Source organism: Pelmatolapia mariae, linkage group LG16_19, assembly GCF_036321145.2.
Source record: "Pelmatolapia mariae isolate MD_Pm_ZW linkage group LG16_19, Pm_UMD_F_2, whole genome shotgun sequence".
In the NCBI taxonomy this organism is placed as follows: domain Eukaryota; kingdom Metazoa; phylum Chordata; class Actinopteri; order Cichliformes; family Cichlidae; genus Pelmatolapia; species Pelmatolapia mariae.
In genome coordinates this window covers 29814910-29838443 of record NC_086241.1, presented here as the reverse complement: position 1 = coordinate 29838443, position 23534 = coordinate 29814910, and the positions used below count along the sequence as shown (strand labels likewise).

Genomic DNA, 23534 nt, shown 5'->3' with positions numbered 1-23534 from the left:
AAAGTGGACCTCTTCCACCTCTTCTAGGTTGTCTGGCAGTCCTTTTTGAGATGCAGATGAAAAAACACAAACATAAATAAGCGCAAACATGCTTACAGTAATTGTTACAGGACTATCATTCAAAACTCCTACTGTATTGTACCACAGCACACTATGCCACACCTGGGCCAAGTCTGCGCTTCAGTTACAGTACGTCTATATGTAAAGATCTATAAGGTCATGTCCGAATGCAAGTCTCCTGTATGACTATGAAAGTGCAGAGCAAATTACAGTTTTTCTCAGTCGCTTTGGTGCGTTTCTCAGATCAGAATTGAAATTCTCATAACTATTAGTTCAACCTCCACAACACTCAGTCATTTGTGCACATCATAGTAGCAATTTCTCCCCTCTCTGAACAAACTGCAAATGATCTTGGACATGAATCAGTTGCTTCCATACATTTCCCTGCTGCTTCCTGACATTTCCATTTGCTTATGTCATGTCAGTCAAAAGTAATCATACCTATGGATGCTGAATAGTCGTTCCCAATAAAACTAATAGTCATACATCCATTGCTTGAGTCATCACACACAAAATTGTTGAACTAGTTATCACATGCCAAATATTGGCCATCTGTCAAGCAAATCCTATACCTTTCTGTATCATTTTTCCTGGAAATGGCTCCGAAATTGAACAACTGATCTCAGGTGAATTACAGCTGTCACTCATGAGGAGGCGTGTGAAAGTTCAGTTGTAACCAATGACAAACAACTTGTTCACTGTCAATTATGGATGAATCCTGTGAATCCCCAATTGGCAAGCATATATAAACTGCGCAGGAGCTAGTGTGTACCATTTCTACACTTCTGTGACACAAAATGGAAGGTCAGCACCGTGGAAGAGGGGTGAGGATGCGGGGAGGAAGGGGAAGAGGGAGAAGAGGCAGATATAGGCGGATTCCTAATGAAATAAGGGCTACAATTGTGGACCATGTTGTCAATCACGGCCTCACCATGGAGGAGGCTGGTCGAAGGGTGCAACCCAATATTGGAAGAACTACTGTCAGTTCAATCATTCAAACATTCCGTAGGGAAAACAGGTATGCAAACAGTAATTCACTGTACTGTACTGTGCCATCTCAGACACATCACACGTTACTGTACTGTATTTGCAAATTCACAAAAAGTCCACTCTGTACCACATAGGATTGTCAGACAACCTCGCGGAGGCGGAAGAGGGCCCCTTTTTACCCCACAGCAAGAAGAAGCCATTTGTGCAATGGTCATTGCAAACAATGCAATAAAGCTGAGAGAAATACAAAGCGCTGTCATAGAGAACTACACGGTATTTGGCAATATTGAATCTGTTTCAATTTCAACAATTGACAGAGTACTCAAGAAGAATGAAATCCACATGAAGCAATTGTATAAAGTGCCATTTGAACGAAACAGTGACAGGGTGAAGGAGATCCGTCACCAGTATGTGCAGGTAAAGCTGGTCTTCTATGTTCTGCTCTGCAAACTGTTTTACAGTACTTCGTAGTTTCATGCAGTACACTTGCAATTCCACAGCACATACTCTACAATGTGTTTTACCAAATGCATGCATTACTGTTTGTTACTGTACACAGGCATATTGTGACATTGCATTTCTGTCTCTCTCTAAAGCGTGTACTGGAGCTGGAAGCCAGGGAAACACTGCACACATTCATATATGTTGATGAGGCAGGTTTCAATCTGGCCAAAGGCAGAAGGCGTGGAAGAAATGGCATTGGACAGAGGGCAACCACTGAAGTCCCTGGTCAGCGCGGAGGGAATATTACCATGTGTGCAGCCATCTCAGACAACGGCGTCCTCACCCATATCCCCCTTCTTGGTCCATACAATACCCAACATCTCCTGACATTTTTAGACACTCTTTACAGGGACCTAGTCCCTGAGAATGAGAGAGGTGGAGGCCAACTCAGCAAGTATGTTGTTGTCTGGGATAATGTCCGTTTTCACCACTCCCATCAGGTCAGAGAGTGGTTTGCAGCACATGACAGAATTCTGGTTGAATATCTCCCTCCATATTCCCCATTCCTTAATCCAATAGAGGAGTTTTTCTCTGCCTGGAGGTGGAAAGTTTATGACCTTCATCCACATGAGCAAATGGCCCTGCTAGCAGCCATGGATGCAGCATGTGACGACATCACAGCAGGGTCCTGCAGAGGATGGATTCGCCACTCCAGGAGATACTTTCCTCGCTGCATTGCGAGGGATAACATCTGTTGTGATGTAGATGAAAATATGTGGCCAGACAGACAGGAACGTCTGGATGTGCCAGAATGATTTACTGTACTGTTACATGTGCTGTTTATTGTTCACATTAGTGCACAGCTCTACCAAATGGGTGATTTTATGTTTACATGTATTCTACAGTGAACAAGTGACTGTAGCATATTTTTCTTTTGCACAATTCTGTAGGATTACAAACACTTCAACACAATGGAAATGTGAAACGTACGTATTCAGTGTCTCAGTTACTCCCAAGACTCCCATAACATCTACAGTGACTTCACTGCACATTTCAGATGGCTGTACAGGTAGGCCATAGTGCTGTCGTCAGCATTTTCAGGTGTCACCAATTGTTTTTGCAATGGGAAACACTGAAATTATAAACTGTCATAGTGGAAACATGACAATGCCATTTGACTATCTTGTTCATACAGATGGTGTCAAGACTTTTCATTTTGATGGCACTGGCAGTTTCATTGACATGGATACTTGCTTTTGCGGTATGGATAATCAATTCTGTGCATGTGACGTGCTTTTGCAGGCTATCCACTAGGTTTTGCAGTTTGCACTAATTGTTTTGGGAAATGCACTAACTGCTGTGCAAATGTTGATGGTGTTCTGAGAAACGCACCAAAGCGACTGAGAAAAACTGTAGTTTGTGCTGAATAACTACATTACAGTATGCTCTTTTCATTGGTTGCAAGTAAGAGTAACACACACCAATTTTCATTAGTGTGAGATAAGGTTCACCTGAGAAAAGTAATTTATGGAGATTTTCATGGAAACTCCTTAAAAATAGGGTTTTCAAAATGGGTGTACAAATTGTTTGACAAGATGTTCAACAATTTTGAGTGCACTGACACAAGCAATGAAATGAAGACTATTAGTTGTATGGACAATGACTATTCAGCCGGTACAAGTATAAATAATTGTGACATTCATGATAAAAGCAAGGAGATAGTGATGAATAGCAAGTCAAAAGTGACCATTCTTTAGATATTTGTACTTACTCAACTGCTTCATGTCCAAAGGCATTTGCCTTTGGACGAAATGAACATGAAACCGCCACAAGGTTGTGCCAAAACGACTACATGTTGTGGAGGTTGAACTAACTATTGTGCAAAGTTTAATTCTGTTGTGGGAAATGCACCAAAGCAACTGAGAAAAACTGTAAAGAACACAAGTGCATTGCACACAGCCTAAGGGAACTGCAGAGCAACATTATAACTCTCTGAGGAGCTGTGCTGTGACAATCTGATCCTTCTCTATTATAAAAAATATTTGTGTAGATAATTATTACATAAATATCTAATGACTGGAAGTGATGACAGAAAACTTTCTCAGCTAAGAAACTTCTCAACTGGGATTGCATCACATGTTGATTTGTGAGACTGCATCACGTGTTTATCCTGAAGCTTGCTTTCTTCACACCTCTGATTGCAGTGACACCTCAGAGGCGAGATAGCATCATCTGATACTCACCCATGCGGGTGTGAAGCATGTCTTGAGGGGTTCAGTGCACGGCCATTAGGAGCAGCTAATGGGCTACAAAACATTCTTCATGGAGCCGTAGGTTAAGTCTTATGGGAACTTGTGAGTGTTTGTGTTTGTGTTAGGGGTCTGCTAATGGCCATAGAACACAGGCAAGTGTCACAGGTACTGAAGTAAAAGTTAACACTCATCTATTAGTTTTTATTTAGCTGGGCTCATTAAGACTGCACAAACAAGTCCACACAGAATTCACTTTAACTTCTCATTTGTCTCAAGTTTTTTGTTTTTCTTCTAAAAGTTTGTACCAACGACCCAACACAGTCAGTGAGTCTTAGACTAGAGTTTCCTCCATATGTGATCTGTTTTATCCTGTGGGTTGGTCATTAAATGTTTATTACTCTTTATTCAGCAACTGCTTGTATTTTTCATGCATTCTTGTGACTTCATAAATATTTTTCTGTGGCCCTGCAAAGAAACTGAATGACAGACTCCAGTGTCAATCTGTCGAGGCAAGCAGCACTTGTCTAGTGAAGTCTAAAAATAAACATCAATTAAAAAGTAACAAAGGGCCAATCTCTGTCCTTTCATCACAAACAGTGTTCATATCAAACCATATGGCCTGTTTGAGTCCACCCTTTAAAATACTGCCATCTTGTGTCTGGAAGCAGGGTTAAGTCTGCTTTACTAATATTCTATCAGAATCTCAGTGAGGCCTGTGCTTTCAGGGTATGTCTGTGTCCCATTAGCAAAGATTTGAGCTAGTCTAGCCAAGCTGTTTCTGGTTGTTTGTGCATGTACAATATGAATAAACCTCCGGTCTTGCACAGGAAACTGACAAGCTGCCAGTGGCTGATAGCAAGTAAACAAGCTTCTGTGATTCATTGTGGTAATAGATCAGTTTCCTCTTACTGACCAACAAGTGTGATATTAAATGAGGCTGTTAGAGTATAGGGTGAACACATTTTTATATGACTTCTTTGCAATGTTAGCAAGGACACAGTTGATGATGGAGAGATGTGCCATGTCCAGTTTGATACAGCAGACAAGTTTAATTAAAGCTAAACAGGTTCAGGCTCCACCAGCACTTTAATATCTCTGAGAGATTTGTTGGTTCATCAAATGTACAGATTAACCACCTTTAAAATTTTATTCCTCCTGTATTCACAATTAACCATGTCAAACAATGTTCACGCCTTTTATTCATATATTTTGATTTTTTTTTTCTTACAATCAACATTTACGCCTGTGTTTCTGAGCTTGAAGGATATTATTTAGAGTTATGTGGTCCTGAGCTACTTTAAACTGATGGCAAACATTTTTTTTGCATAAAAGCAGCTTTTTGATCATTGATGTGCAATTTGCCAATAATACACATGCAGTGAGGTTTGTACATACTGTTTTATTGTTTCATTTTTCTCTACTATGTCTCTGCTTGCCTTTCTGTAAATGACCACACACCACTGGCAGAATACTAGCCTTCCCCAGACAAAATAAAAGCATAATTATAGGGGAGGGTATAAGAAAAGCCAAGGCACTGAAGTGAAAGAGAAATATGATGCAATAAAAACTGGTGGAAATGATTCATAACATTTTTAATACCAAATGCTTACACCGTATTCTTTTTGCAAATATTGCCATGTAAAAAACTAAATTCAATCCCACTGTATACAGGAAGTACATGTTAATACACATTGACTTACATTATATTACCCCCAAGATTCATTGCTGCGCCATAAACCTGCCATTTTATTCAAAACTCCAGGATCAATGTTATTTTACACAATAGTGGAGAAACTAGGTTTGAAATTAAAATGTGACGCCCTACTATTCTGACCAACATGGATTTCAACACAGTTTAACAAAGAAAATATAGATGTTGACAACTATTAAAAAAACTGGGGGGAAGCACTAGAATGGCTTCTGCATAATTCAAGTTTTCAGTTAACCTTATCTGGTGATATGTCTTAATAGTAGGTGCATGCAAAGTGCTAATTCGGCAGAATAATTAGTATCATATCTGACCGTGATTTCTCATGGTCAGAAATGACAGACAGAATTCTTGGGAACAGATCTCTGGAAGTAAAGGAAGTGTACTACTTGCAAAGGGATAAATAATAATTGCAAGCACACTTTGCAGGCCAGAGTTCCAAGATTAAGCAAACAGGATGGGTACTGAAGTACTAGGAGGACGTGTTAGGAGGATGCAAAGGCAGTCTAAATCTGGGCCACCTGATCCTTAGGGGTTCAAGAGGTGGTGATAGTTAACAGTGCAATTACTCCACTAAATTATAATTTCCAGTTCTGACACATCATATTTGGGCTCCACGGCTTTTCAAATAAAAACATTTTGCTCTACTACAAATTTCTGACGGCTAGCGGTACTAGCTATGTTTCATTTTATATGATAAGCCTATAATATATAGCTACTGTTGGGTTGAACAAGGAAATGGTAAAGTTCTCAATAACTTTTCACAAGTAGAGTTGTGGAAATTATTTTTATTTTCATTATATGAAAGGACAGTATCACAATTGTAATGTGCACACTGCATCCTGGACAGAAACATTTGCATTTGAAACATCTGCTGCTGCTAAAAGGACATTGACTTTCTGCAGGCATGCTGTAGACTTTGTGTTCATATATAAATTATGAAAGAAAATTAATATGCCCTCTTTAGGGATTTGTGTCAGTGTTTGTGGGACTGTAGCTTCAGGTTTGTATTGTTGACTGGAATCTACATGAAAAAATGCATCTCAGGCCATATTATGGAGTAACGCAAAAGAGGTTAAATAGTTAGTGTACCTAGTGGCTTTCTTCAGCAAGAGATTAAGTAAGCAATGTGTAATATATTATTTCTGTTGAGCAACAATCCTGACATGAAATATCGCACATGGAAACATCGCAAGCAGCTATTGAACGGTTATGCTGTCCATCAGCATTACACTGAAAAGTACATATAACCTGCCAAAAATGGGAAAAACAGTTTTGCATAATTTAAGTGCTTTATCTTGTTTTTTGAGGTACAATTACTCTCATGCTGATCAAATTTCCATAGGAAATATTAAGTCATGTAAAGGAATATGCATGTTTAACAGTGTGGTTTAAGTAGTAAGAGATAAGCAGGATGAGAGAGCAGAAACTTACTGACATTAAAAGTGTTTTTATGTGAAGTTACAGAAAAGAAAATGCAGCTAAAAAGTGTTAAATGAACCACTGCAACACAGAACTGCTGCTGCTGCTGCTGCTTCAGGTGTCACTCTTCATGGATCCATTCCGACGGTTTCTCCGAGACTGGATCCGTGCACATTTTGGACACTTTTTCACCACAAAACACTTTTTGTGAAAGCAGGCTTTGCACTCTGTGAAAGACAGAAGATATTCATAGATTTTATGTATTCTGCATATAAACCCAGTGGCAGCATATTACTTGTTATATTTGTGGGGGGGTTGTCAGAAAAATATTATGAAGTTGTACAAAATCAATCCTGGTTTTAGTCTATAGAGGAACACTGCATCTCGCTTTGTCTATGCTCACCTGGACAGCGTTTACATATGTCAGTCTGAAAAGGAAAGATGATGTCTTTCTCTCTGCAAAACTCACAGATAAAACCTCGGGCAAGACACAGCTGTGTGAAAGAAGTGATAAAAGAAAGTCAAAATGATTTAATTTCATACAAACATTCACACCATTTTCCTCCTCTAAACATGTGTCGTATTCCTGGCTGTATTTAACTGAAATGTTGTCTGAAATGTTGCGTACTTGTTTAAACGGGCACAAGGATAGGAGTCCTGTAAAGCTATTTCTTTAAGTCATCATTTACATATTAAGTCAGATGAATGGGCCCGAGATCTACAATCCCTAACTTTAAAAGAAATTTAAAATTAGAAATGCTTTTAATTTAGGTTAGTGGCAATAATATTTAATTACCAAATGCATATCATCAGAACTGGAAAATAATAATACTGTCCTTAGGTAGAAATGTACTGTCTGTACTTTCTAGCTAATAAATAACATTAAAGAGGCCAGGAGCCATCTGGTTCAGAATGACTGACCTCACAGTTTTCCACATGAGTAATGGCAGACTGCAGCACTGCTTTGGCCTGTGGCACCAGCTGACCCTTCTTCACCTTCTGTAGGTCATCCATGGAGAAGAGGTTTGACTGCTCCCTCAGATGAGCAGGAAGATGCTCCAGCTCAGCCAGCACGCTAGGACACAAACACAGGGCAGATTAGGTTACTAAGTAGTTACTAATGAGTTAGCAACACATGTTACTTGTTAAAAACTGTAGGTGAATTCAAATATTTTGTTCATTTCTGAGGGATTAGTATATAATTGCAGTGACCTCAGTTCAAAAGCTTTTTAAGGGCCTGTTAGGACAGATAGATTTCATGGTTAGGGCACATCCTGTAGGTCAGGGGTGGGGAACTCCAGGTCTCAGGGGCTGGTGTCCTGCAGGTTTTAGATAGCACCCTGGGTCAACACACCTGAATCAAATGATTAGTTCATTATCAGGCCTCTGGAGAAGTTCAAGACATGTTGAGGAGGTCATTTAGCCATTTAAGGATCTACATTTAAAACCTGCAGAACGCCGGCCCTTAAAGGCTGGAGTTCCCTCACATCTGCTGTAGGTCCTGTGGGGTCTTTTGTGGATTGGGGTTGTTTTGGCACAACACAGTTACATCCACACATCCTTTCAAGCTTTTCTTTAGCTATGAGCTGAAGAAAAATAATTTTCAATTGTTATTTTCAATAACAAACGTTATTGCAGGTAATTCAGTGTAAAATACTCACAAATATGATATATGATAATATAATACAGTTACATGTTTATATGAATATATTTATTCATATAAACATTGAATTAAACTTGGTAATAGGAAGTAGTTAGAGATATTACTCTTTACTCTGATCAAAATATACTGCTCAGTTTTGAAGTTTGTGTCCCAGTGGCATTTCATTCACTCTATGAACTAGGTGAACTAGTAAATCTTATACCTAGCATACAGTCACGGCCAAACTCTTTATCTATTTACCATTAAAAGGTTTTTGAAACGTAATAAATCCTTGTAATTGTTTTTCAATATGTAATAGAAACATAGAAAAATACTCAGCAAATTTAATGAAAAACACATTTTGATCCACTCCCAAACCTGTAAATGAAGTAATGTCTTTGTTTTATAAAACAAGGACACGAACCATTTATACATTACATACAATATATATCAACTTTGTATTATCTCCAAATGTTACCTTTCTGATAATCTGCAGGCTTTTAGCAGCTTCTTAATGCCCAGCAGCTGATCCTGCACCTCCTGATGGGAGGATAGAGGGACATTTTAAAAACAAAAGGGAATACAAAAATAAATGAAAACAACCTAATAGTTTATCATTGAATTTCAGTATCTGCTTTGAAATCTAATTCCACAGACTACTTACTAAATCCAGTAAAAGAATAAATAAAATGCCAGGATTCTTCCGATGGCTATCAATATGTTTTTAAATGTGAATGATTACTTTCGGGCATCTATGATCGTGGTAAGCACAACAGTAATAATTTAGTCATTAACTCACCCTAAACCTGTCCAGTTCTTTCACTTTACTGTACAGATTTTTACCAACACAGGTCAGGTCAAACAGAGGCTGCTGCCACACTGAATCCAGCAGCTGTTTGGAGAAATCACTCACAGGGTATCTGAAATATCAGGATTATTGTGAGTTATGATGATGTTACAAGGTTTAGAAGTGCACTGCAAGTTATTTAGAAGTCATTTACATTTACAAGACCTTTAATCATTTCAGTTTTCTAAATGAATTAACTATACATTTAACATATATTAACAGTTACTATGATATGTTGCCTGATTTGATCACCTGCCAAAATCCCAGCAGGACAGTACTCGACCCGGAATCACAGCCTCTGAGCCGCTGTGACAGCAGTCACAGAAATATCTGCAAAAATGAATAACAACAGATCAATGATTCATTTGCAATAACTTCATTATTTAAATATATATAGTTTATTATCTGATTGCAGGAAAACACAGCTCACGCTGTTTTTAATATTTGGGTAATAACATGTTATTTTCCATACCTGCCGAGGTATTCACAGTACCGCAGTTTCTTGATGTACCCTGGTGGGAGATAGAGAGTCTTATATTTGGTTTTTATTCGTCTGGACCTCTAATGAATGCTCCTTGTTACATCGTGAAGACATGGCTGAGGCCTGTGTTTGGTATTTACTGGTATTCAACCTTGATTACTATAGACAACAATGATTTCAGTGGAGAACAGTTTTTCACATTTATTTATTCCTTTTTAAGAAATAACAAAGTTACATTTCACAGAATGACTCTGAGTTTTAGACAAAAATGCTGAATACAGTTGTATTAGTGAAGTGCATGACTTATAAATCTCTCTGCTTTTACGGCAATGTACGCATTTTCTGACTATAGTTTATTCTCCTGTGGAGGGATTAAAAATGTTTTTATGCGTGCAAATGTAATGTTCAAATAAAAACTAAAACAAAAATGCTCTGCAATTCATATTATATAATGCAGTACTCACTGGGCTCCACCTCGGTCCCACAACCTGCACACAGGAAGTGTTGTGAAGCCACTACCTCGCTTCGTCTGAACAAAGAAAAGAAACCCACACACATTCAGCTCTAAATACACAATCATTTATAGCATCAGAAATAAACCATTTTTCCACTGCGCTGTTGTGTCATCACATATAAATGAGACCTGTGCGTTGGCTGGACCGCGAAGATGATCTGGAAACGTGGTGGCGCCCAGCTCAGGGATCCTCTCATCCTGGTACGCTGTCGGATCTCTTCTGTCAGGCTACCGCTGCTCACCGCCACATTTTCTGTACCCGGCAGCTGGTATGAACAGGAAGAACAGAGGATACTTGTGGTCATTTCTAGAGTCCAGTCCCAGTAACAGTGTAATTAATATGCGGGAAAGTTTTCTTTGTCATCAGCCACCTACACCTTATTATATATTTATCTCGCATTAAAATACAAGGTTGAGAAAGTGTTATAGTCATAGTTGATTTGTGGTTGCTGTTCTCACCTCTTGAAGCGAGCTGCGGAGGCTTTGCCGGCCACGCTGAAGCTCATTAGAAGGGAGCCAACTTTTTTTGAAATCCAACACCAGCTGCTGGGCTAGCTGCTCAGCACTGCACCATGGGACATCATAGATTTACTCAGATTTCACAGAACAAGCGCTTACATTATTAAAATGCATGTTTACTGAAAGGAATAGGTTTTCTTACTTTTTTATAGACTCTCTCTGAGTTAGTGTATGATCAACTCCACAGTCTGAAACAGAAACACATAATATGATGATTATGTTTATTCTCTTAATCCAATATTAAGAAAATAATTTCTATATTTAGTTGATATAATAATGTATATGTGTTGATAAATGTCATAGAAAAAAAAACAACATTTAAAACAATCAGTTCCTGATATAAAGTCAATGAACACTAGGGGGGAAACAAATACTGTAGGCTTCAAATTTCCAAGCGCAGATAAAATATAGATACTTCACTTTTTTCATATGGAATATAAAACACCATCATTTATGTAAACATTTGGAAATGGTCTGGAGAACATGGTGTCCATGGTTTAAAAAAATAATTTCACATTTGTCTGACCAGAGAACAGTTAGCCTCACTTAGCCTCGGTCCATTTGAAATGAGAGTTGGTTTACAGACAATGGGGCATTTCTTATAAAAGAGCTTTAACTGTCATACGTTGCTAATAATGTAAGGGCAGAGGCCAGGAATACAAGGAACTAAGAACCACAGTGAGCACACAACATGAGGGAGACGTAAACAAAAATTCTGGGTAATTAGGGAGATGGGAAACACCGGGGGAGACAGCTGGAACAAGACGGGGAAGTAAAATTCAGTTCGAAGCACATGAGACATGAGTGTATCAAAATAAAAGACACACACACACACACACACAAACAAACAAACCCATAGCAACCAGAATAAGACCTGCAAACTTGACACAGGGACAGAGGCTAAAATGCAGATATAAAATAGAGGGAGCAGAATGGGAAAACAAAAGGGGAAACCACAATCACGCAGAGAATATAAACAGAGACTGCAAAGTATGTAATAAATGCTAAAACTGGGCACAGGTGATCTTTAAAAACAAAGGGAACCACAAAAAACTCCACATAGTTGACTGAAAGGATCTTCAGTTAAAAAAAAAAATAGTGTTTTAGTTTAATCAGTATTAGTGTGGGTGTGAGCGTAGCGGTTAGCTGTTTGTCTGTGCAAATATGTTCACAGTAAAAAAGCACTTTCTGCTGATCAAAGTATGTTTATATGAGTTCTTTGTTACTTTTGACTCAGATGGAAGATTGGTGGAAAGGAACAATCAACCTGTTGATACCATCTTCACAGCATTTAGGCTGATTTCTATGAAATTTGGTTGAATGAATTGCAGTAAGAAATTAGTCATCCTATAGCTTTTTAGTCTGGCTTTTTGTCTAAAAACATTATTCGGACAAAGTTGGGACAAAGGAAGATGTAGGACGACCCATTCCTGGTCAAAACAATATGTTTGATAAGGAACTATTCAAGGAATGTGTGTTTCATTAAAAATAGAATTTCTTACCTTCAAATCCGCTGTCAGTGGAGAGCACAGACAGAGTTTTCATTTGATGTTTAGGCTCATCCTTCCCTGCTTCCTCCTCCTCTTTGTCCTGTGTTTGCTGCTCTACACATGAGTGTGTTTCTCTGTGTGACATCTTCACTTCATCAAGATGTCTTCGCTTGTATCTCTCTCGTCTAGGATCAACTCTGCTGTACTTTACTTTGTGCCTGTGTAGTCTAAATGTCTGCTTCTGTGGCGAACTCTCCTGTGCAGAGCTTTTATGTCTTTCCTTGCACATCAGGCAGTTTGTGTCCATCGTGGAACGCCACTGATCTAAGCTAAGAGTCCATTTTGCATTTTCGAGCATCTCCAGCACCATGTCCACCACAATAAAATGAGAGTTTTCCTGCACACAGACAGACATTGGTGAGCTGCTGCTGAAAGCATTTGGCACCTGTCTGCTGGCACAAATCTGGCTCTGATTTCACATTTCTATATTTAATGCCAAACACTATAGTAACCTGATTAACGGTATAAAATGAAGTAATTCATAAGTAATTCAATAAGTTAAAAAAAAAAAAAGTTCAGTGTCTTACATTTACATGGTCTAATAGTAACAGATGGATAAAGATATGTGTTTATTACTGGCCTGCTAAGGAGGATTATTGATATATAAATGATAAATTAAGCACTTTCTAATACCTTACTAATGTTTAATAGTGGGACATTATTCTACCACCTTCAATTTCATATATCTGTAGCTTATAATTTGCAGTTGTATGACTCAGCCAATAATTTTTAAAATAAACAGCTTGTTTTACAATGGAAAAATAAAGGGGCGTCTCATTAGCTCTTTTATATTTACTTTTATTAATTTCATTGCAAAATAAATAAAAACTGAATGACTGTTGGGGGAAAAATGTAACGTACCTTTTCCAGTTCACAACTGGTCTTGTAGATCTCTGCAGGGGATGCTGGGATATCGCTGCTACTTCTTTCTTTGCTTTGTTGTGTTGAGGTAGCGCATCCTTATGAAACACAAACACACACACACATAAATAAACTGACTGGGTTTCTAGCCTTTTTAACATTTATATTTTTCTCAGTGTTGCTAATGTCGGGTTCATATTTGCATTCAGTGCACTCAGTGTATCACTGTTACTGTCTGCTCATTTCTATATTTTTATTCCTGGGCTCTATTGAGGGTATATACGTGGGTATATAAAACACAAAAAAGTATTCTCAAGATTATGCCAAAGGAAAAGGTGGCAATATAAATGTGCACAAAGGCCTACAGTCAAAGCCTGGAGGAGCTTTACATGTTTCACAGTTCAAAATAATCCCTATTTATCGTATACATTTTCCCTGAGTCCCTGAGTTTACACTCATCCCTTGAATCCAGCTTCTTTCTGATGTCCTTCTCCTCACAGAACTTTCTCTTATTCTTTTTTTTTTTTACTTTTACACCTTACAAGTACAGTGCGACATCTGGGTTTTTATGAGTTGTTGTTGTCAACTTTTATGTCTCTTAACTTCATCACGCTGAGATTCAGAAGTGTTTGTGGTACATTTGAAAGACGCCATCCTAAATAATCCTTTCCCTTATTAAAGAAAATCTGCAGCTCAAAACCGGGAATGAAATCATAGAGTTAGTGTGTTTTTGGACATGGTTAGTCTCCTTATAGGCACAATAAAACTTTACTACTTGACACAGCTGATAAAATACAAAACAAAAATCAGTAAACCCCAGTAATGCCATTTTACCTGGTGTGTTGTTGGGAATGCAACTACTTTGGGCCCGTCTTTTATGCTCCTCAGCTAATCCCTGCTGTCCACTGTAGGGAAGGTGGAGGCTGGGAGTCAGAAGCCGCTTCAGATTTGATGAGATAGAGGTAGAGCTTTGCTTTTTAGCCATCTCCACTGCGAATGACAACTGATAGGAGCTCGGTTTGGATTCCAGATCCTCCCCACTGGTGGATGTCAACCACTCGTGGGATCCCAGAGACGGTGAACCAAAGACAGGAGATGGTGGGTCCGAGCTAACAGGAGAAACATTTCACTTTAGATGAAGAAATTTCAAAACAATGCAAGTGAAAATCATCCAAGAAATAAACACCAAATTAAATGTTAACCATAAAAAAGCACATATTGTGCATCACCTGACAAGCAGCTGAGTGACATCAAATGTTTACTCATCACTTTAACAAGTAATTGGTTGTTAGTAGTTAGTGTGAGCAGTGAAAATAGTATTTTCACTGTATTTTCAACAGAAACATGAGGAATATCCTGTTTCTTCTTTTTACTTTGAGGTGTAAAACCATAGCTGCAGAAATAAAATTTAAAAAAAAAAAAAAGGTCTCTTTATTTATTCATTTCAGTTCCTGTTTGCTCATAGGCTCTTGGCAACCACACAACTTTCATGACATTTACCATAAAGTACCTCAAATGTCAAACACTGTGAGTCCTAAGCAGTAAACACTGGCTGCTGCTGCAGTTATTCACAAGAAGTAAAGCTTGTTGTTTACATATAAAGCATACTGTGTAGTGTTAACATGAGCTTTAAAGCTTATTAGTTTTACTGTGTTACTTTACCTCCAGCAGCCAGTTATCCCACAGTAACTGAAGTCTCTAAAGCCTTGGCGCCATCAAGTGGTGCTAGAGTAACACTGTGGTAAGCAGACTGACCTATATTCCTATTCACTATTAGGTACGAGGTGACCACAAAGCAACAACCTAAATGTGGGGCAAAGAGTATGTGTCTGTGAGACAATGTGGGAAAGCTGGTGAAATGCTAAGAGAGGACCTGCACTTTTCATGTGTGTAATTTCAAAAATAAACACACAAACTCTGCAGGTTAACATCTATCTAAAGGAGAAAAATACTCATTTATATGAAGGAAATTTTCCCAGCCTGCTCACTGAGGAATGCAAGGTTGTGTTTTTCATGATCTTCTTTCACTTGCCTGTTCCCTTTTTCTATCCCGATAACTAGGAACTGTTGTGCGTACTGAGCAGTCTGGTGACCATCTTTTGGTTTCAGCAGGAAGGCATTCACACAGCACCGTGTCTTATTTAGAGCAATACATATTTTGTAAAATTGTCGTGTGCTGTGTTTAGTTCGCGTTACATCTGAAACTCAGTGAAGCTGCATTTCCTTTTCTCTGAGTTCAACTCCACCAAAAAACGGCAAAGCTTGTGACTTTAAGGTTATTTGTTTCTTTTCCCCAGTTATTAGCTTAGTGTAGACAGTAAGTGAATCTGCATATTACCTAGATACATATACGGTGAATAATGTCTCCATAGGTCAAAAAACACTTTTTTACAAAAATGTACCTTTGGTGTAGTTAGTAACAGATTCACCTGACATGGGAAAGCTTTGAGACCAGGAGGAAGCAAAAACAAAGATTCAAGGGAGCCCAAGTTTGTGTATTCCTACTGCTTATCACAAATCAAAGATTACATCAGGAAGGGCCAAATCAAACATGCAGATCCATCTGCTGTGGAGACCCTTTGGGAAATAAGGGTGCAGCCATATAAACTGAAAACTTAACTCTAACTCCTAATTCCTTTAATTAATTTTATAGTTATCAGATCTATATATGACTAATGATACCTTTTTGTGAAGCATCTTGCAAAACTAACTGAAGTGTACTAATTTTTTGCTAAAGGATGCAATATAGACAGTTTAGTGAAGTGTAGAAGAGGCAGAACAGGTTAGTTAGCTGTATCGCTGTGGAGGTTCCAGTGATGCACTATGTTGGACTGGTGCAGGACAGGCTGTGGTGTACATGTTAGGTTACATTATTTTAAATGAGGGAGGTGATGCTGATTAGATTCACTCACCAATTTCTACCTTTGCTACTAGCTTTATTGTGTAGGACTGGGATGGACCATTAAATTTCCCAAGGGGCCACTTGAGAAAGTGGGACTGTTGTGTTGAACTGCATTAATAAGCTGAACTCAGTTCTGCTCAATATTAATATTATCTCTATAAATGGCCACTGTCTGTTAAGAGTAGATGTTACAATTGCTCAATGCAAATGTGAAATAAGCACATGCCAACATTGTATCACTATATAATCAACATTCCCACAAACAATTGTGGATGAAATGTGTTTTGTAAAATTTCCAGATTTTCTGTTTATAGTTTAATTATATCATCTGCAGTTTTGGAAATGCAAAGGAAAGTCACATCAATGGCAAATGCAAGATCTGCTTTCCATTGTGCATATGAGAGCTCTGGAATGTCCTTGTCACAAAATTTCTACTCTGTTTTTAGCACTTTGCCTACGCTGAGCCACCTCCCCCAGCTGTGTGGGAACCTATGTCACCATGTTCAGTCTGATGTGCCTACAAAAGTGCAACAAACTGTCTGTGATTCAGTGCTCCCGCCCTGATAAAATTGACTATTTTAGTTACAACATCAGAAACATGGTTCATTTTTAGCACTGACTTACACTGCACGTCCTGCTGTATAATACAGTTCAAAAATACCAGTTCCTGTTTTGGGTTAATTTCATTTTGCATCTGCTTCAAAAGCAGATTTGAACAGCCATAGTTTGTAACATCAGCCTGTTTGTCCCATTGCAGACCCAGCCTCTCCAATCATGCCTTTCACTCAGCACATTCCTGATAGCTCCGCTGTCTACTTTTCAACTGAAAATCTTGGTGCTTGGAGAGTGGCATATTCTTAATTGCTCCTTTCCTCTTAGGTGCAAAAGAATTCACCAAACATTCACTGGTAAACTCCCCATCAGAGTATGAATTACTGTTTTAGTGATTTTGTTGGAAGTAAAAATAAAAAACTGGATGATTAAACATTGTTAAAGAAAAAAAGAGAAGGGCTTGTTGCTTTTGTAGCTTTGCTAGCAAAGGTTCAGATGTCAAGTTCTTGTATTTCTCAATCCTTAAACATCGTAATCTGCTCCAAAAACCACACACATGGCTTCACCTGTGACTACAGTAAATAAATACTTACAAGACTGTGTGTTAAAAACTCTGCATCAGGGGGTCTCAAACTTAAATGAGCTGTAGGCCACTGCTGGTACTGTCATTTCATGTGAGGGCCACTTTAGTGTTCAAGTAGTACAAAGAACAAACAAATAAGAAAACACCCACGAATATTTCCGAAAATCTAGTGTTTTGTTTGTTTTTTTAATAATTTCAAATACTGTATCACAAGACAAAACTACAAACGGGAACACATTTTTTTGTCACTCTTAACTAACTGAAGCCTTTCATTGAACTACCAAAGAAACAAATCGGTACACTGTTTCTGACCAGACACGTGGGAGCACTTCAGCTATGATTTTGTTCGTATTTAACAAAATAAAAATGCAGACATAAGTGTACACATTAGTTTTTGACCCTATAATTGGGTGCTGTGCTGTTATTCTGATATAACTAAATTTAAACATGACATAAGCAGAGAGCTAAAAGGCTGATTTCCAGACCTCTAGATCAGAAATCTCACTGAACTCAATCCCTCAACATGTTTTTACTCTCTGTTCATATTGCCTTCATATTAAATAACTTTTTGCTTTTTAAAGGATTTATTTTAACATTGCAGTCAACAACAAACAAATCTTCCCCCAAAAAAAAGGTAACTTCAAGAGCCAAATTGTATTATATTTCTTCATGTCAATATACAGGCCTCAAGTAGGTGTGACGTGGGCCACAAGTGGCCTCTAGGCCACAAGTTTCAGACCCTTGCTCTAAATTCTGCATCAGTCTTTCTGACATCTTTCAGGGCCAGCAAACTCAAAGTGGCATTTACTTGCAGACATAAATGCATGTTTTGTTTTGGGGGTTTTTTCATAACATCTTCACAGCAAAAGAAACAAAGTTCTATTGTGATTTCCCACAAAATGTAAAGACTGTTTGCTGGCTGAAATGGGACAAACTGGGTGTATATCTATCTATATTATGCTTAAATCCCAATTTCCAATTGACCTCACACTGGCAGGGGCAACCAAATGGTCCAGGTGGAGCCCGGGGCCATACCATACTCTGGGCTGATCTAGAGGTCTGGAAATCAGCCTTGTAGCTCTCTGCTTATGTCTTATTTAAATTTAGTTAGCCCAAAGAACAGAAAATATCAGAATAACAGCACAGCACCACTACACCCAATTATAGGGTTCCCCCACCAGCCGAATCCCATTTTAACTCCTGGTCCTAAGTATCTGAATAATAAAAGTGTTAACATGTTTTATGCCACCTACAGTTTACCTATGCATACTGAACTGTTGCAGTAAAATCATGTAGCATGCAGCTTTGTTCAAGTGGACAAAGTTGTTGCTTTGTGTGGATTCCAAACAGCTAATGATAAAAGTCATTCATGAACTGTAGCACTCAAGAGAAAAGACTGAATGACTCATGCACAACTCTTATTTCAAGTTTGATATGATAGTTACTGGTTTACCCATCATCACAGCTTACAGCTTATTTTAGAAAAGCATCACCTAAAAAAGCAGCTTTAGAAACGTAATATAATCGTTTAGGCTTTGTTTGTTTTTTTACCCATGAAACCCTTCCCTGGTTTCTTCACCCCAATGAATAACAACAAGACTTTAGAAAAGTATCTATCTTGCAGTGTTGCCCTTTAAAAATTAGAGTCACTCAGAATGTGGGAGACAGTTTCAATATGTTTGAGGAGGCATTGTGTTTTTTTAAAAGCACACTGCACTCTGATCACTCTACACACTGCTCAGCCACAACAGATGCTTTAGCTGATAGGTGTATCTCACCGCACTTTGTTATTATTTCTTATATAATTAGGTGTATATTCCATCTATGACACATGTAGATATGACACATGAAGAAAGATTTTTCTTGTTCATTTTTTTATTTGTTATCCAATCATTTGTAATAATGATATTGCTGCAATGTTTTGTAATGCTTTCAACATATAGTACACAGTATATAGTGGTTACCTGGGACTAGATGTATCATTTACTCCTCCGTGCCAGGAGATGGGCCTGCTGCGTCTGGAAATGACCGGACTGCTCCGGGGAAGGTGGAATTTTTTATCCTCTGGATCCAAATGAGAAAGTTCCTCTTTGCTCTGGATGTCAGTATCTGTCAATACTATGTTGCCTTTCTTACACTCATCACCCAAACCCTCACTGCTGTGACTGAGTCTGTCCGACTTGGAGTCAAGGAAAGATTTAAAATCTTTGAGGCAATTGACTTTTGCGTGCTGGTGGTGATGGGAAGATGATGAATTTGCTTCTGCTCTGTCAGTTTCTGGTGGTGACAGAAGGAGAAGTGGGTTAGAATCCATAGCAGCTGACTGTTGTGTTTGGTAGCAAAGCAAAACAAGGGAGACAGCAAAGAAAAAGTTAGGCCTGATCAATATGTATTCCAAAGGCATTCTTCGTTTTAATTGCACGTAGATTTTTGGAGCTGGAACCAGAAACAGAGACTGTTCTGGAAAAGATATGTCCAGATAATTTCAAGCTAAAAGCCTAGCAGTTTTAAACTAAAGCTTTGCGATAAATGTTTCAGTAACTCTCTGGTGTTTCCTGTGTGGCGGCAGCCATACCAGTCTTTCAAGATGTCTAGAACAGAAGGTTTACAAATATGTGCTGGATCTTACCTGTAGATGCCATTGCAGGGGTTTTTGACTCCGCTATGTCCACATACCAGCTGACATACTTGGAACTATACAGAGAGGAGGACATGGTACTGTGGCTTCCCATCTGTGCAGAAAAAGAGAGGCATTGTTTCTCAATAACTTTGAAGCAAACTTCCTGCTGCTTTCAGAGCAGAGGCAACACAAGTACCAGTTGTGGTATTGACTAATGGTTGTACAAGATCAGAAAGTATTAAATGTTCTGTAATATTGTGTAAGTTATTAAGCTGCTGAAAATGTTGGGAAGGTTTATTAGTTCTGCCACAATTTGGAACTGATGAGAATAAAAATAAATAAATAAATATACATATTCATTATGCAAGGATATGCAAGATTATAACCTAAATCTTTATCATAATGCAAATTTTAAAGTGTGAAGGTATCTCAGGGGAGAGTTAAAGATTTTTCAAATTTTAAACAATTACAAATACACTGTCATCCGAACTCCCAGTGTGGAGCAATGCATGCATTTCCCAGGAAATGTGGCATCACAGACTTTTTACTTGTGCAAGTCACAACTGCACAGAGTGTGTAGCTGAATTATTTCATTAGCTCAAAGTAGAGCAACTGTTTGTCTGTGCCATCAACTTTTCTGGATGTTCTCAATTCTTTCAACTGGCAAGTTATAAATATTACTACATCCACAGATGCTGATAACTGTTTGCAAAGGTGATTTAAGCATTTATGTAAAGAGTTAACAGAGTTAAGTGATGCATGTGTTCATATACACTATTCTTAATGACTTGTTTTGCTGCACAACTACTCTAATGAAGAAGATCCTTGTAAAAAATATATATGTTTTTAAAAGTTCATACGAGCCTTATGAAGACGTTGAAATTCAAATGGAGGAATTCAGTGTATTAAAAACAGAAAACGTCATACTAAAATGATGAGAATACCAGAGTGTTTATGTATAACCATCGTTCAGAGGTATTTGGGTGTTTTTATAATGATAGTTTCTAAAACTGAACCAGAAAATGGGTGTCTTTTAGGGCACAGAAGATGGGGCTGAACATCAATCGTTTATTTCAGTTACTTTCAAAGATCTCACAAACTCTCCTGGAAAACAGCTACTGTGGCCAATACTTCATAAGAGCTAATACATGCTAGCAAAGTCTTTAGTTCATCCAGAATTAGAACAGTCTCAGCCGAGAAACTTCAACAACCATGTGCAGAAAGATCTAAGATCTAAGCTTTCATGCTTTGTAAAATAACCCAGCCTGTGCAGTGTGGGTGTGACTCTGATAAAAATATGGGTGTTGTAGACATCACTCTGTGAGAATTAGCACTATCCTGTACGCAAGACAAAACATTAGAACTACGAAGCATATCATTCTACATAAAGGTTATTGTAAAGAACTGACAGTGAAACCTAAAACTGACAAACGTGTTAAATTAATGACGTTTAAAAAATTATTTTATTGTTTGAACTCAAATTAAAAAAAACTCGAACACTTATAAAGCCAACTAAAACAAAATAAAAATATCCAGGACATGTCTTTAGTTTCAGCTGCTGTCAATACAACTAGATAACTACAACTTTGTTTTGTTTTTTTACATGACTTACACGTAGTCAGTTCTGCCTAACATAATGCAGAGGTTAGTTGGTGATTTAAAAAGATAAGAACTTTCCTGACATCACTATAGCTTATTGGTCCTGAGTTTAGGGCACCCTGATGGCCAACTTCTGCTTTTTTTCTTTTTTTTACCTCTACCTGGGAATAAATGACAAGGCCTGCTAGAGGGGGATTTTAGGCTAAAGCATGATCCATGACGATCAAACTGAGGTGTCACAAGTGGTTACATTGGTACTGAAGTGTTGTGAACCGAATGTCACCGTCTTTGAATCTGAATAAATCTAGAATGTTTCATCAAAGATGAGAAATCAGCGTAAAACACAAAAGAACTAAATTAAATGAGAAAGTGTAGCACTGAACTGCCTTCAACGTCATTAACAGACCTCACATCCAACTAAAACTACATTTATTTTATAGTCCACCCTCTGTATCCTCTTAACACACATATACAACAAAATGTATCCCCAAACAAATCTAAGAAGTGAATTTCAAAGATTTGAGATTTTTAAAAAAGGAAGAAAACAGCCAAAGATATTTCAGTGCAAATACAAATGTATTACTCTCAAAGTGACACAGAAAGCAGTTTCTAAAGACTGTGGACTGATGAGCCCTGCTGATTAATCTCTCTTATATATCGCTCATATCTCTTCAAGGAGCTGCTTCGCTTTAATCAGCAAACAGAGCTTCCTGTATGAATGCAGAAGTAGATTCTAATTGTAAGTGATAATGTCTAAAATATTTCCCTTTTTGTTTCAGTCAAAGTAAAAAGCAACATGTTTGAAGCAGAGAGAGGGGGGAAAGCAGACAGCAGAAGCAGCACTGACCAGAACACAAAGCGCAGGCTACTCACCAGTTAGTGACTCGAAGAGGAAACCTGTCAGTCTGGTGAAAGGGGGACTAATGCGAGTCTTCAAAAAGCTGCGGCAGCTGGAGAGAAAGGAAGAGGGCTGGTTGGTTTTCAGCACTTCCTGTATTTAAATCAGGTTTGTATTTTCTGTGTCTCAGCAGTCAGTGCTGGGCTTTTTTTTCACTAAGAACAGAGACACCAAGAAGCTCTCAGTACACCGCACAGCACCTTACCACAAAATTACCCTAAATATGTAATCTGCCACTTAAAAAACACAAGCTTCTGACTTTTTCTGCAACTATTTAATAACAGGGAGTTGATTCATTATGTATTAAGTCATGCTTTTATTTTAGGAGCGTTTATAATACATAACACATAATCCATAATTAAAATATTTCTTGTTTCTTTCATTCTAAAGAATGAAGGAGCATTTAATGAAATATAATCAGATCGATTATAGGAGCAAAAGTGTTTCCTTAAACCCATAGCAGGTCTTAAATGTTGTGTTCAAAGGTTCCTCAATTTAAAGACCGTCACATACGCGAGTGCAAAGGTTTCGTTCAGCAGCATATCCTACATGACATTTCTCAGTGCTCAGCAAAGGCTGGCATGTTAGCTGGCAGCTGGCAGAGGTGAAAGAGGAAGTTCTAGTACAGAGACAAGTATCAATGGCCGGGGGCGGGGGCGGGTTGAGACATGATCAGATTGAGACACTTACCTCCAGGTGGCAGCATTTCAGAGCCCAGACATAGCTCAACTTCACTTGACATTCGGTTGATATTTCAGAACAATTGGTATTTCAGATGTAAAGGATGCAACCAGGAATTGTCTGTCTGTCTGTGTTCACTTCATATACTGCATTTCCATGGAGGTTTGCATGTTTCAGTAAACTGCTGCAACATTTTCCTATTTTCCTAGCAACATGAGCGATAGCATAGAACTTTTGCACAGTATTTTAGACATGGTCAAGTCGACTGATGAAATTCAAACCAGGTTCTGAAGGGGGGAAGTGATTTAAATGTTTTCGTGATGCTCAGGACTTTTTCAGTTAATTTTTAACTGCTGTAACAAAGAGACCTTACAACTCTGGGATGAATAAAATATATTTCAACTTTGCC

General features: G+C 38.2%; 1 protein-coding gene across 1 annotated transcript; it reads right to left on the bottom strand.

Annotated features, from left to right (window-relative positions):
* Nucleotides 1-6750: 6750 nt before the first annotated feature.
* On the bottom strand, nucleotides 6751-22520 carry rubcnl (rubicon like autophagy enhancer). Its single transcript, XM_063499122.1, has 17 exons — nucleotides 22420-22520; nucleotides 19957-20059; nucleotides 19292-19604; nucleotides 14125-14399; nucleotides 13291-13388; nucleotides 12382-12766; nucleotides 11022-11067; nucleotides 10820-10925; nucleotides 10490-10626; nucleotides 10311-10375; nucleotides 9838-9877; nucleotides 9618-9695; nucleotides 9318-9438; nucleotides 8997-9058; nucleotides 7798-7951; nucleotides 7280-7370; nucleotides 6751-7103 (listed from the first exon to the last, which is right to left on the bottom strand). The coding sequence occupies exons 2-17, from the start codon at nucleotides 20057-20059 to the stop codon at nucleotides 6991-6993; spliced, it is 2187 nt and encodes a 728-aa protein (XP_063355192.1). The 5' UTR covers nucleotides 22420-22520; the 3' UTR covers nucleotides 6751-6990.
* Between the last annotated feature and the right edge of the window lie 1014 nt (nucleotides 22521-23534).

What these genes read in the sequence shown, in the direction of transcription:
- rubcnl (XM_063499122.1), bottom strand. Translation starts at nt 20,059, where the DNA reads ATGGGAAGCCACAGTACCATGTCCTCCTCTCTGTATAGTTCCAAGTAT. An exon ending in TCCTGCTGGGATTTTGGCAG is followed by an intron (nt 9,439 to 9,617) that starts GTGATCAAATCA and finishes CTGATATTTCAG; the next exon opens with ATACCCTGTGAGTGATTTCT. An exon ending in GCCTGCAGATTATCAGAAAG is followed by an intron (nt 7,952 to 8,996) that starts GTAACATTTGGA and finishes TTTGTGTCCTAG; the next exon opens with CGTGCTGGCTGAGCTGGAGC.